Below are 14,002 nucleotides of genomic sequence, written 5' to 3'. Positions count from 1 at the left end.
GGATGATGTGGCTGGCTCTATCAGCCAGAATACTCCTGGGATATTCTCCATCCCCAGCCCCTGTCAGGATGAGAATACCCTGCCTGTATTTCAGCATCTAATGTGGCAAGAGCTGCATGCTGTTCATGCATCCGTAGGCAGCTCTCGCCATATTTGATGCTGTAGTTGTCAGTGCCAGTGCTTTGAAACCAGCTCCAAAGTATTGTCAGTCAAAACTGTGCTGCTGACTATTTTTGCATGTTGAGGCTGGAATACCAGCAGTTTAATTGGCTCTCATAGCTATATCGTTATTTTCAGCTGGGAGACACTTGTGGCAAAGCAGTTTAGAAACAGGGAAAAGTTTAAAGCATTTATGCTCATTAGACACACTTGGTTGGAGACGAATCGTACATTGACAGTTAAAGTCAGCAACGTGTGGTAAGAAAGGTATTCTGCTTTCAGTGAATAATGCATGAGTTCAGATGCTCATCAAGGTCACATCAGAAGCTGTGTGAGGAGACTGTGGTGTGTTGGATCTTCTAATAAAGGGTAATTAAGCAAGTGAGAAGGTACACAGATTCTAATACCTGAAGGCAGATATTAAAATTTTACCTTCCCAGAACACAGACCTGGGCTGCTACTATTAAAGGCAGTACATTTCTTACTCTGTCCCTGTTAATTTTGCCTTCTAGCTGAGAAGTGAAATATTCACACAGATAAAACACTGTTGCAGTCTTGGATTAGTTCACTGCCGGGAGCGAGTGCTTCATACATAATAAATGCAAACTCGGTCATTTTAAGTGTCCTAGAATTTTATTTTCTGTGTTTTTTCAAGCTCCCAGACTTATTCTGCTTAAATGAATTACACACACTGGGAAAAATGTGCCACTTTTCTGTCACCTTGCTGGAGTCTCACTGTTTATTCATCTCATTAGCTCAGTGTTGACCTCTGCTTCTTTCTTTGTGCTTCTGTCTAACAGCCCATGAAAACAGGAGAGGAGCGAAAACCAAGAGAAGTCATCAACTTCACCTGAACAAAGACACAAGCAGATACACATGGTATGGTAACATTTTATCTATAAATGAAGCACACATTGCCTTAAAAATAAAAACACAACTTTTATTAAATGTTTCACATGTTCCATAAGTGAAACATATTTCTGCCGTTATCTCCTCTAAAGCATCTGTAATGTGGGGGTGTTGCCATGAGTGATTTTCACCAAATCCAGCAGTGATCCCACTCCAGCATACACATGTTAAATCAGTGAGAGAAACAGTAGAAAGAGCTTGTTGACAGAGTCCTTTCAGTAAGATGCTGACAGCACAGGCGAAAAGCCATTGTTACCATCAACAGGAGGCGCGGTGCTGGCGAGAGTCAGTGTGTGAAGCTGCTCCTGAGAACAGGCAGACAAGTGCTTTTGTCCCTCACCATCACAGCAGGCCAGCACTGGTCTTTGTTAGCCTCAGATTTGCATTGGCATTTGTAACATTAGTATTCCAAGCACGGCTGAGCAGCAGACGTGTATAGATTGAGAGGTTAAAGGGGAGTTTAGACCCAGACACATCAGCTGTAATCAGTCATAGCATATAACCATAAAAGCAACCAACCACACAAACAAACGGGTGTGCTACATGTTCAAGTGACATGTAAGATTATAACCAGACTCTTGAGCCTTTTTCAGTTTTTCAAGTACTGGCTTAAAGGATCATTCTGGTTTGTTAGGATTTGGGTCTTATCTTCTGAGTTTTGGCCATCATTTCTATAGGTAATAATAAGATTTTACTCACCTACTGTAATGAATTACTAAGACCTAGGAACGCTGCAACATTACTGATTAGAGAGTTAACAAACATAGGTTAACAACTTATTTGAAGGAAAATGACAAAGGCAAGGAACAGCAAGTTATTATCCACACTGCCAGGTGTAAACATCCATTACAGACTGATTTCCCGGTTCAACTAAGACCTTACTTACTGTAGTTGTGTGCACAGTTTTCCTCTGCAATGAAGGATTTGGGGTTCTTACTTTTAGTTTTACCGACAAAGAAAGTGGTTTAGGCTGCATTCAGACTGAAATCTTCCCTGCGTTAAAACAATGCAAGGGGCTACTTTGGTGGGGGCGTGTTGTTTAGGGTACTAGTGAGACAATGAAATACAATCCAGGAAGTCAAGTTGGAGCTACAACATGCATTTAAAGGCTCATCAGATGCCAAAACTTACAGGCATGATTTTAGTACTCTGAAAAGTTATCACGGCAGCAACTGTCTTTTATCGTGTCGATGGTGAGGTAAACAGCCGAAATACAGCATTCACATTACAAAGTAGTCTAATCTGTCAGGAATGTGTGCTTGCATGGATGTGATTGGCCAACGTACCGCCTTGCTGGATGACGTGTTGCGTTGCAGTAAAACTGGAGCTCGGTTCAACTTTTTTGCTGTACCACCAACTCACGTTGTTTTGCCGAGCCTTCTACGTTGGCACCCTTGCTTCGTCAACGCACTGCCCCCATTGAAATGAATGAAAGGGCTGCGTTTTTTCACACAGGGTCATGTCGGTCTGAATGACGCCGTCCTGAAGATAATCTGTCTTAACGGTTGGCTTGTTCACAACATGTCTGATTGTCTGGTCGAGTAAGTTACAGTGTAGCAAAATCACTGTGTTCCCAGATCTCAGCAATTACTTAATTTACAATGAAACAGTGTTATCATAATTGGTATAAATGATGGCCGAGTCTACAAAAATAAAATCCAAGTTGTAATTAACTGAAATTAAGCACTACTGAATCACAGAGTGTGACAGTCACAGAGTCACATTAATAACCACATACAGTATACGACGGTGCTTCCGTTGCAGCCCCTGGTAGAGCTTGATTAAAGAAACATGAATTCTTCTACAGTGTTCATGCAAAGGCATTAACACACTTTTTAGTTTATTTCTATGAATGTGTTAGTTGCAATGGGGCCTCATATATATATGTTGGTATCTCTTTCATCTGAGGCACCCACAAAAACACAAACATTTACATGCTTTATCCTCAAGGCTTTGTTTTGATCTCTGCATTGCGCTCGAAACCCCAGCCTGTAACACAAATTAGGTTACTCTGTTCTTTTTGCTGTTTTGCTCATCTCTCGTTGAACTTTAGCTGTGTGTGTGTGTGTGTGTTTGTGTGTGAAGGTTCAGACATGCGTGTGTGCTACACAGACTCAAAAGTGATATAACAGCTTTTAGACCTTCTACACTGGGGAGCTAGCTGTATTCAAACTACCATATGGCCTTGCAACAGGGTGTGAGTGATCGCTCATTAGACAAATGGCTGGCCAAGCTGTCCCCTTGTTGTAAAGTGCTCGGCCCTGCTCCCCTTTGTTTTCTAACAGGAACTAGTGCTAAGTGGAGATGCCAAACACTGCTCTCCAGACAAAGGCCACTCTCACCCCATATCCGGGTTGCCGTGGAGACAAGCGCACTTATTGGAAGGCTGGAAAGATTCCAACATGTGCTAAAAACAAATCAAACAGATTTAAAAAAATTGTGTATTTGAGCCCACAGAAAATTCATTGCAGTGCATATACAGTAGCTATTTCTGCTCTACATCAGGACTTGATGACATATGAGCACTTCTTTGTTAGAGCCAGTGTGTATTTCATGTTCCTGTGCATGTTTACACTCCCAAAAGTGTACTTTTGTGTTTAGTCCCCTGAGGCAGGAAGAGTTGTCTTTCCTTAAATCTCCCATTGTTTACTTCTGCCGAGGCCATCTGTGGTGTAGACTCCCCTTTATATGGAGACCAACCTCGACTTGAACAGTACATATATGTGCAGAGAGAACATCACCAACATTTTAATTGTCTCTTGCTTGAGGGTCAAACACTGGTCAAAGTAGAGTTGAGAGGTGAGTTGATTGGATTTTTCAAACTTTTGTCAAGAGAGGAGCTGACTGTAATCGTTTATATTGATTCCACTCCCCCTGACTATGATATAACAAGAATATTTTGGCCAACATCGCAGGAACTTGCTGAAAAAATAAAGAAAGAATATGGCAAGAAGGCAGAAGTAGAAGCGCAGAGAAATAATTTCCCCTGTTGTCGTCACAGTAATAATTGAGCATTTACTTTTGAATTGAGTTATAAGTCATTTTTGTGGAAAGCCCCGACGGCAATGTGTCATCCTCCAAAGCACCCTGTGGGAAAAGCCCGAACTGAGTCCTAACAGGCAGCGGTGCAGAAGTGTTTATGTGTTCATTGTGTGCTGCTACCACATGCCTTCAATGCCAGACAACCAGTGGACAAGAGCTGGAGCTCCAGGGGATCAATGCATCATTGACCATGTGCCTGTGCCTGGTATTGATCCAGCACCACACAGCCAGTTTGTATCCACACTCAGCCAGATAGAGGTGCTGACACAATTAAGTGAGAATCTCTGCTTAATTGTGATCACACATACACTAGTGTTCAATAGAAGCCAAAATCTGCTCATCTCAATCACATGTCCTCTTCTCGAGTGAGACAAGAATCTATTAAAGCCCTTCCCCCATACAATCTTTCTTATCTAAGGAGCTGTAGAATCGATTTCACTGTAGGAGTATGAGCAACTGTTAGCACTGAACTAACAGCTGGATGTTCGCCCAGTTGGGATGTAAAGAATGTGGCCCGCAGTGCTGTTGACAACACATGGTCAGTCTGTTTCTGACTGTGCATTTGTTCATTCTGGGAGTCTTCTCTAGTTAATCAGCCTGTTGTTCAGCAGTGTGTCAGCTGCCTGGTGAGAGGACTTCTGCCCTCGGGGATTCACACAATCTCATTTCCAAACTGAATGGGTCAGGAGAGCGCCACTCACAGGTTTAGATAAGAACTGGTTTAGATTCTCAGCACGTATTGGAACAATGGACTGAAATGATAAATGGCTTTTTGAGGCAGGGCGAATTCATCAGACTGTCTGCTTTTTGTGGTGAACTAGCAATGCCCATAATGTGCAGAAGCAGATAATGTTCACCAGTGCTATATGTGTACTGTGAAAAACTCATTATGCTAAGCTTGCCTGAGGGTAGAGTATTTGTATGTCTCCACCTGAGCCTCCAATCAGCATTAGGACCTTTGCTACGAGTTTGCCAGTTTCCCGAACTTCCTAACCCAGCTCAGTTTGTATACTCTGCTCTCTGTGTGAGCTACACCCACGCACACTGTGTGCTGGGTTGCCTTTGAGTTACTTTTGTACACTTTCTCTCTGTCGTTGCTCCCTGTTGTCTGCAAGCTCTATGCCCTCTAAAGGAGCATACAGTGCTATAGCTGCTTAGCATTCAGTACACTTCAAAGCTCCTCAGTGTGACAGCACAGCCCAGGGCTCATTCTCTCCTAATTGGAGGTTCATTAAGGGACATCGTGCGCCTCAGGGGAGCCCTGCTCACTGCCAGAGGAGCCTGTCTTTATTCGGATTTTGGGGTGTTTACTTGCTGCGGCTGATTTAGGAAGTCATGGAGAAATATGAAAATTGGTTTTTAATTGAGATAAAGGGTGATGCGGCATGCGTGTGGTCCCTTAGTGTCATTGTCAGAGGTTATTAACTCACTCCAGAGAGAGGTTTAGAGTGGCATACAGTAGCTGGAAAAACACACCTGCTCCAGCTGCATCTGGGAGCCAGAGGACGATTTGCGTCGTCCCAGGGGTTCAATTACAGGTGATCATTTAAAGGGTCAATGACATTTAAGGAGGTCAAGCTTTAACCCTCATAATCTCAACAGGGTTTCAGTATTAATGATTATTTGTTATGCAGGCTCATGCTCAAGATGAAGTGAACTGGCTGGTTATCTGGGGGTTGGAGGATGGCGACAGTTAGTCGAGGAGCAGACACAGTGTCCTTGTCGTGCTGATCCATTTGTCCAGGGTGGTGGTTAGTGGAGCAGGGGAATATGGACTCACTTCATTAATCGTGCCGAAAGTGTCAACTTCAAGGAGAACCACCCAAGGGTGTGCTATTTATATATGGAGCACTCTCAATGTGGGTCTATGTCTTCCTTATCTTTTAATTACAGTGAGTTGACATGACCATCATGGTTGATTGTGTAGATGCCAGCCAGCTAGACCTCTGGTTTTCTGAGTTAAGCATGAAGGAAGGCCTGTAGCAATGTTTCAAAATTCTTTATCCTCATACCAAGAAGAATGTAGGTCAGATGGGTTTGCCCTCATTACAGAGCTCTGGCTTCTGTCGGTACTGTGAAGTTGATTTAGGATCAGTTCTCATTTATCCTCTATCAAACTCAACCATGCTGAGCTCCACAGCCCAGGCTGGCTGTGGATCAGTCTTCACCAAAAGTAAACAATGGGATCTTAGTTCCATGTGGCATTTCATGATGTCAGTAATCGGAGACGCTACAGACGTACTGTAGACAGAGTTGGCATTTACTGGATACCTCAGGGGCAAAGACTGCCACTTAGATTGTCAGATTGAGGACATACATACAGTATTTCCTGCGAACAAACACATTGTCTGCAATGATAGCAGTGAAGTATTCCATACTGCTGTGTGTCATGTTTGTTTATAATGGGTGTTTTTTTTTGCTTGTGTTTACAAACACAATGCCACACAGCTCTACATCTTGACACATTGCTAGCTTTGCAAAGCAACACACTTGATGAGGATCTGCCTTTAATCTGGTAGTAATTTGTCAGTGCTGCTGTAAGGCCTCAGCTCCTGGGGTGTGAACCACGTTTCCCTTGTCTACATGCAGAATATTCAGAGACTTAGTGGTCTGATCTCTACAGCTTGGCTGTGATCGATGAGGACCTGCGATCCCATGGGAGTCATGGGAAAGGCCAGTTTGTTTACTCTGCACTTTCTCCTGGGTTTCTGTGGCAGTTTGATTTACTGTATACTATGCTGGTGTGCACCATAGGCTTGTTATTTGGACCCCAGCTAGTCCCATATAGCCCACTTCATTCTTAAGCAACCAATGCATTTTAATGCACAAAAGAAAATTGGCTCCAGATCTGACAGTTGGTTTGACCCTGAGATGGGAGCACAGAGCAAAAGGGTGAAGCTGGAAGAGAAATCAGACATTTTGTTTGGAGAATGAGATGTGAGCTGAGCCCTGAGAGTTTTTCCAGCCAACCCCCTTCCTCCCCCCACGCGTTCCGCCTCTTCATCCCCTGCTCCAATAAATACAGTTTGCACTCTTCACAGGGGCCCAGGGCTGACAGTGGAGAGCAGGAGGGATGGAAGAGGGCCCTTTCTGATGCTTTTTGTGTGAGACTCTAATGTATGTAAATCTCAATTAAGACCTCCTGTGCCCTCATTAGGCCTTTCAGGGGGCTTAGGAAAGGGAGGGGTTAATTAAAACCTATCTCAGGCAATGAGGCTGCTGGTTGCTCTCAGAGCTCCACTTGGAGGGTGATCAATACCTAAGCATATCATTATGATTTAGAGGAGGTGTTTAACCATAGCTCTAAATCAATTTCCCTGGTTCTGGAGAGGAAAAAGAGAAGAGGAAAAAATAATAAGCCCTCAGGCTGGTGAGGGGAGGAAATGTTCTCATTCTGTGTTCACTCGCTCCTACAACAGACAAAGGCTGCCTTCATATCTTTAGCATTGTTCAATTTTATTGTTACAGCAAGTTACACAGGCCTACAGTGAGACAAAAAAATCTTTCACTGGAGCTCACAGCACATTTAAATTGGGAGCAGAGTGAAAAACAAACCATTGCAAGCACAACACAATAAAAGTAAAACAGATATGGAGAAAAACGGAAAAAGATATGGGTTACAGCTTACTAATTCACACAATTGCCACAATTCTCTTCTGTGGGAAATAATTGCAGCAACCAGTTGAACAGTGCTTATTTAGGATAGTGGCTTGTTGAGATTATGGTTTATTTCACTTGAAAACATGTTTTTCTGAGTTGATTGTGTGCAAGGTAGGAGTCAAAAGGGTCAAGCTGAATCACATTTGAGCGACAGCAGAGCCCCTTCAAAGACAGACAGGAGTCAAAGCTGGTGTCGATCGTAACCCAAACTTCACCGCTGCCTCGGAGAAGCAGAGATCACCCAGAGGAGTCGTCTGACAGCACATCAGGCAGTGGAAAGACTGCCTGAAGATTATGAGATTACATCTGATGGACGTGCTGCAAAGTACAGACAAAAGAATTGAAAGGAAGGCATTTAACTTTTTTTTTTTTTTCAATTTAGAGGTGGCAGTGTGTTGTTGCCTAGTTGCGTAAAACCTATTTACAAATCCTCAGAGAAATTGTTTTTTAATCCGCTTGTTACCCAGCCTCAATCCTGGCTATCACTATGGGAGAGCAAATTAATAATCACAACTACAAAGCAAAGAGTGCCGGTTCATTTCTGCCAAATAATTAATTTTCTTCTTTCACTGAGACTGCAATTATAGCTGCCCCACAGATTGGTTCCATTTCAGTGTTTGCAGAATATATAGAGATGATTCCTTAGACAATTCCTGTTCTCCCTGAGGGGAAATTCTTGTTTGTTTGCAGCTTGTAGGTTAAACAAATGCTTCAGTGAAGGCTCTGTGGTGCATCAGATATATATATATATATATATATATAGGTGTGTGGGGTCATGGATGCTGAGACACCCATGTTGTCTCCTAATGCAAGAGAGGCATTCTTCATTAACCTGGAGTGCTTCCAGGACAGGCCCTCATCAGGGAAAGTGTGTTTGTGTCAGATAGAGGGTTGGCTGATGGCAGCACAGGGCTCCTGCCTCTCATTACATTAAGAAGAAGAAGTAGCTCCATAGTAAAGGCCATACGTTGTCGGTTAACGTGCATGGAGCCCCCAGTCAGGACTCATATCCTTAAAATGTTCTTAGACTCTGAGATAGACAGCGCCTTTAGTCACACTGAACCCAGGGACCCCATCTGTCCAAAGATAGGAAGTGCTGATAGGAAATCAGGCCATCTGACTGTGAAAGCACATTTTAAAATTACATAAGTTGTCACAGTGTGTGGAGAGATGCGTTCTGTCAGGTCGGGTTGACATTGTGTAGCCCAAACTTGTAGTTACTTAAGGATTTCTGAGAAACTGTAGCTGGTAGTAAACTGTAGTGGCTGCTTGAAGGGATAATATAAGGATTTTCTGCTGAAATTGGACCAAATGAGCTGACAGGCCTGTGTGTGTATTGTATGTTTGACTGGCAGAACTCATTAAATATATGAGCAGGTTTTTGCAGAGTATTATTTTCTTGGCAGTTTCATTTGAATGCCCATCCAGAGTGCAGGAGAGTGGGAATACTGTGAGCACTTGGCAGGATTAATTAAGTGGCACGTTTTATGTTGTGTGTTTTATGTTGTTTACTCTCAGGGGCAGGGAGAGGCTTCAGCACGGGGGACGACCATGGAGGGTGACTGTCTCAGCTGCATCAAGTACCTCATGTTTGTCTTCAATTTCCTCATCTTTGTAAGTATTTTTCATCTCTCTATCTCAAAGTCACTTAATCTGGCTAGCTCTGAAGTTAGTGTCAGTCTAATGATTTAAGATGGGCTGCCCCCTGCCCGACTGACTAATGGAGCCACATTTGCATTTCATTAGACGGAGGCAATCTTGATTCTATCAAATTCTCTTTTGATTAGATTTTAGTGTGCTGACACACATCTGAGGCACACAGTGCCATGTGGAGTTTGTGACTGGCACCTGAGTTTATCAGTCTTGATCAGACAATCAAGGGTAATCCTGTTAGTCTGAGCCTGTAACGGGGGGGAGGGGTCAGAGTAAGAAGGTTTGCCTCTTTTCCTGCTTTATTAAGCGCAACCAAACCATTTAGAGACTCTACTCAGACGTGGTTGTTCAAGGATGGGGTAATAATGCAACCAGCAGAGCAAACAATGAACTTGGCTTTTAGCATCACTCAATAACAACTGTTTTTTACTGCCATCTTTTTGTGTTTTTCTATGGCTGTTTCACACTCATGTAACACAACAGCATTTCTCAAACCCAATGAGCTTTCGAAATGGCTACTATCCCATACCACAACCTCTACCTCTGAGCTGATGTGGCGTTCATTTGCACCAGCCCAGGTCTCTGTGGTCCCTGTGACAGGAAGAAGGTGATTGTAGTTGAAGTGTATAAGGCTCAGATCTCTTCCCCCCTACCTCAATACCTTCTTTTCTTAATCACATGAGTCACCACACGGTGGCTACAGATAGGGTTTTAGTGAAAGGGAGGATGGGAGAGGATGGAGGCTGCAGTGCGGTGCATTTCTTTGGCAGGTTGGGGGGTTAGTTGAAGCAGGGTAGATATCTCCACCCACCCCCCCACTAAGGCATTATGGCTCTGTAGATATGCAGCCTTTTAATCTCTCCCTCAACTTTAACCCCAACCTCTCAGAGATTTGCATTACCAGCATGTTGTCCTGGAAAAAAAGCACAAATTTATTTTCCATTATATGACATCTTGTTGAATGTTTCGTATGCCACCAAGGACACTGCGCTATCCTCTGAGTTCCCATTAATTTTTCAAATGCAGGCAGTTTCTGTTTTGTTTAACAAGTGTCCTCTTTCCTTTTCCGTCAGTTGGGGGGTTCTTTCCTCCTAGGAGTGGGAGTATGGGTACTGGTGGACCCCACAGGGTTCAGGGAAATTGTAGCAGCCAACCCCCTGCTATTCACTGGTGTCTACATCATCCTGGGCATGGGAGGCATGCTCTTCCTTCTGGGCTTCCTGGGATGCTGTGGAGCCATCCGCGAAAACAAGTGTCTGCTCCTCTTCGTAAGTCGTCTGACAAATTATAAATGTAGTTCTGTTACTGATCTTGTTTGTGTGCATGTATGTTGATTATTCTGACTGTCAGTTTTTTGGACACTCATGCTTGAAACAGACAGCCAAAAGAGCAAAATGCCCTCCTATTTGCTTTGAGCCTCCAGCTTCATGCATAGTTAATGCTGAGTGAAGCAGACACAGCCAAAATGTGATTTTTAGTGACTGATGTGCACTTTTTCTGACACTCGTTCACCTTGTCCAACTCCGTCTCACACTTTGCTTTTTTCCTTTTGTCTTATTGCAGTTCTTCATGCTCATCCTCCTCATCTTCTTAGCAGAGCTGGCTGCTGCCATCCTCGCCTTCATATTCCGGGAGCATGTAAGTCGCCACAGTATTTACTCCATCTTTGATCACCAGTATGCAGTGAACAAACAGATATTATCCCTGTTGTAACACTCACCTATGCTCTTGCTGGCTGTCATTTTAGCTGACCAGAGAGTACTTCACCAAGGAGCTGAAGAGACATTATCAAGGCTACAACAACACTGATGTGTTCACCTCCACATGGAATGCCATCATGACTACAGTAAGGCCACAGCACACATGGCAAAGAGCTTTTACCAACTCCTTGCATCCACCAACTGTCTGTAGAAGCAGGAAGGTTTCAGCCTGGCATCAGGGAGCTATATTTTATGGATAAAATCTTAGACATTTGGGTCAATATTCATGCTGGATTGGTGCACGCACACAGTGGACCACAGGCCAGTGCACAAATAAGCACTTAGCAATAAGGACTTCTTCTCCTACTCTCTCCTCTCCTCCCTGCAGTTTGACTGCTGTGGGGTGAACAGCCCAGAGGATTTTAAGGACAGCCTGTTCAGGATGATCAATCAAAATCATATGGTGCCAGAAGCCTGCTGCCAGCGTGCCAGTCAGACCGGGGAGTTGGCCGATATCAGCCAGGAGCAGTGCTTATCGGGCAGTATGATGTTCCGCAATAACAAGGTAACTTCTGACATGTACCGTGTCAACTTCTCCCTCACTCTCCCACTTTCTCCCTCCTTCCAAACCACCTCCAGGCTTAATTAGAGCAGAAGACAGTTGAGGGGTGACATCCAGGGACTAGCTGACTCCTCCATGGCTGATTAGTGCTTTTCCATGTTTTTGGTGTCATGGGAGGCCATCTTACTCTAGTAGTATAGCGTGGAGACACCACTGAGGTGAAGGTGTATACATTTATAGTATGTATGTATCAGAGCTTGCGTGTGCATGTGTGCGTACTGTTCAGCGGTAATTTTGAGTTTGTGTGGAGCATACCTGTGTGCAAAAACAGATGATTATAAATATTTGAGTTTGTGAAAATGATGTGCTTCACAGTTACACACACATGCACATGTGTGTGTAAAGAAAGCCTTGGAGTGAAATGTAATTACAGTGAAAGCTGATAGGAATGTGGTTTTTACTGTTCTCTCCACCTGTTGTTTTTCATGCCTCTAGAACAATGCAAGATGCCCACAATGTGTCTCTCCCTGTTCATTCACACAAAGAGCCCTCATTAAAAGGCAGTGAGGCAGGAAGCCCTGCCTCCCGCTCATTCAGCCAGGCCTTTGTTGAAAGCCTCACTCGATTAAAGCTGTGATGTTACTTTAATTGTCTCTGTAATTCTGCACATTTATAGCCTATTGATTCTCTGCTGAGTGTTACATCTTTGTGTGTCCACAGGGCTGCTACTCTGCAGTAGTTGATTACTTTGAACTGTACATCTATGTGGCTGGAGCGCTGGCCATTGTGGTGCTGACCATCGAGGTATGATGACATTTTTCATTTTAGTCAAATCCTCACATATGCAGCATTTTATTTGCTACTCAAGTGATGTGAATGTTCGTTCTAGAAATGTGCAATTATGCATCAAGCTGCAGATATTTGTGTAGTGAAATGTGAAAGTCAGGCAAGATCTTTGTATGGCAAGATCTCCATCTAGTGGTGAGACTTGGTATTACAGAAACACTGCCCTGTAAAACTGTTGGTATTTGTAACACTTGAGTGGTATGTTGCAACTGTTTAACTATGTTTGTTACTATGTTATAATTATGTTGATGAAATCATCATGAATATTTCCATGTTTTAAAAATGTCTTTCCTTTTCCTTTCCTCAGCTCTTTGCTATGGTCTTTGCAATGTGTCTCTTCAGGGGGATCCAGTAGAGCTGCTCCATCTGTGAACTTTACAAAAAAAAAGGGAATTCAGGAGAAAAGAACAAAATGAACACTTGATGTAAATTTGTTGATCTCTTTTTCTATTGGCTAATTGGTAGAAAAACTAACTCTCAAACGCTTGTACTTCACAGCTGGACTTTTGAGGTACTGGGTGGCAAAAAAAAAACAACAAACACACATACATACACACAAACCATAGAAAAAGTGGGAGATCAGAAACAAAACTGATGTAAAAAAGATTTGTGTGTAAGGTGGAAACACTAATTTGTGGACCAGGTCTAGCACAGACTGGGTGTAAAGTGGACCGGGCATGAGGACCAGGTGATGCCTGAGCAGAAGGCACTGCACTGACTTTTGGATGAAGAATATTTATATTAAGTAAAGTTGGCTTAACTGTAAAAAATGTGTTTTATGTACACTTTGGCTGTTACCCTTTCATACTGTATACTGTAACACACTCCCTCCTTCCACATGCCTTTTTACAGCCACTCTTCTTTAATGCTGTATTATATAAGCTCTGTGTGTGTGTGTGTGTGTGTGTGTGTGTGTGTGTGTGTGTGTGTATGTGTGTGTGTGTGTGTGTGTACATACTGGATGCTCTTTTTGAATGTGTATGAACTAGTTTGTGAGCATGTGAGCTCATTCGTGGCTCTTCATGACCCCTCCCAAGCTTGAAAGCCAACCTCTGATCCTTTTTTCTATTTGTATGGTGATGTTTATTGCAGTAGTGAGTCATATGTGGTTTTAGGTGGTGAAATGTATGTGTATGCATTTGTATTAGATTCTTGAAAAGTCAATGACATAAATGGCATTCTAAATGACTGTCCTTGTGTTTTTCTTCAACTGGTTGCATCATTTAATGTGATTTTTATAAAAAAAAGAATTCACTTTTGTTTGTAAAGTTCTGCCAATAAGTCTATCCAGCCTGGTTAACTAAGAACATCAACATTTTCATTTTCATTAAATATTTACAGTTACAGTTTCATAAGAAAGAGAAAGCCTTGCTTAATGTACTGAGAAGTTGATAGTTGATTTTTTTCATCAGGCTCCATCATAAAATACATGTTTTACTTAGAACGCAATCTCAAGATATTTGTCAGAAAT

The 14,002-nt window shown here is 42.9% G+C and overlaps 1 protein-coding gene across 7 annotated transcripts in view; it reads left to right on the top strand.

The window, feature by feature from the left end:
- tspan18b (tetraspanin 18b) overlaps positions 1-13,720 on the top strand; it is a 44,508-nt gene extending 30,788 nt beyond the window's left edge. For all 7 annotated transcript variants that reach the window (XM_044356974.1, XM_044356970.1, XM_044356972.1 and 4 more), the window contains 8 exons: positions 960-1,038; positions 9,289-9,384; positions 10,497-10,691; positions 10,987-11,061; positions 11,171-11,269; positions 11,512-11,688; positions 12,406-12,489; positions 12,839-13,720. In XM_044356974.1, coding sequence (XP_044212909.1) covers positions 1,036-1,038; positions 9,289-9,384; positions 10,497-10,691; positions 10,987-11,061; positions 11,171-11,269; positions 11,512-11,688; positions 12,406-12,489; positions 12,839-12,886 — 777 coding nt within the window. In that variant the 5' untranslated portion in view covers positions 960-1,035 and the 3' untranslated portion in view covers positions 12,887-13,720. The remainder of the gene's footprint in view (positions 1-959; positions 1,039-9,288; positions 9,385-10,496; positions 10,692-10,986; positions 11,062-11,170; positions 11,270-11,511; positions 11,689-12,405; positions 12,490-12,838) is intronic.
- Positions 13,721-14,002: the final 282 nt, after the last annotated feature.

The sequence above is a fragment of the Thunnus albacares genome, chromosome 7, assembly GCF_914725855.1.
Source record: "Thunnus albacares chromosome 7, fThuAlb1.1, whole genome shotgun sequence".
NCBI classification, from domain to species: domain Eukaryota; kingdom Metazoa; phylum Chordata; class Actinopteri; order Scombriformes; family Scombridae; genus Thunnus; species Thunnus albacares.
Note: the sequence above shows the minus strand (reverse complement) of the source record. Positions and strands in the feature narration are given on the sequence as shown.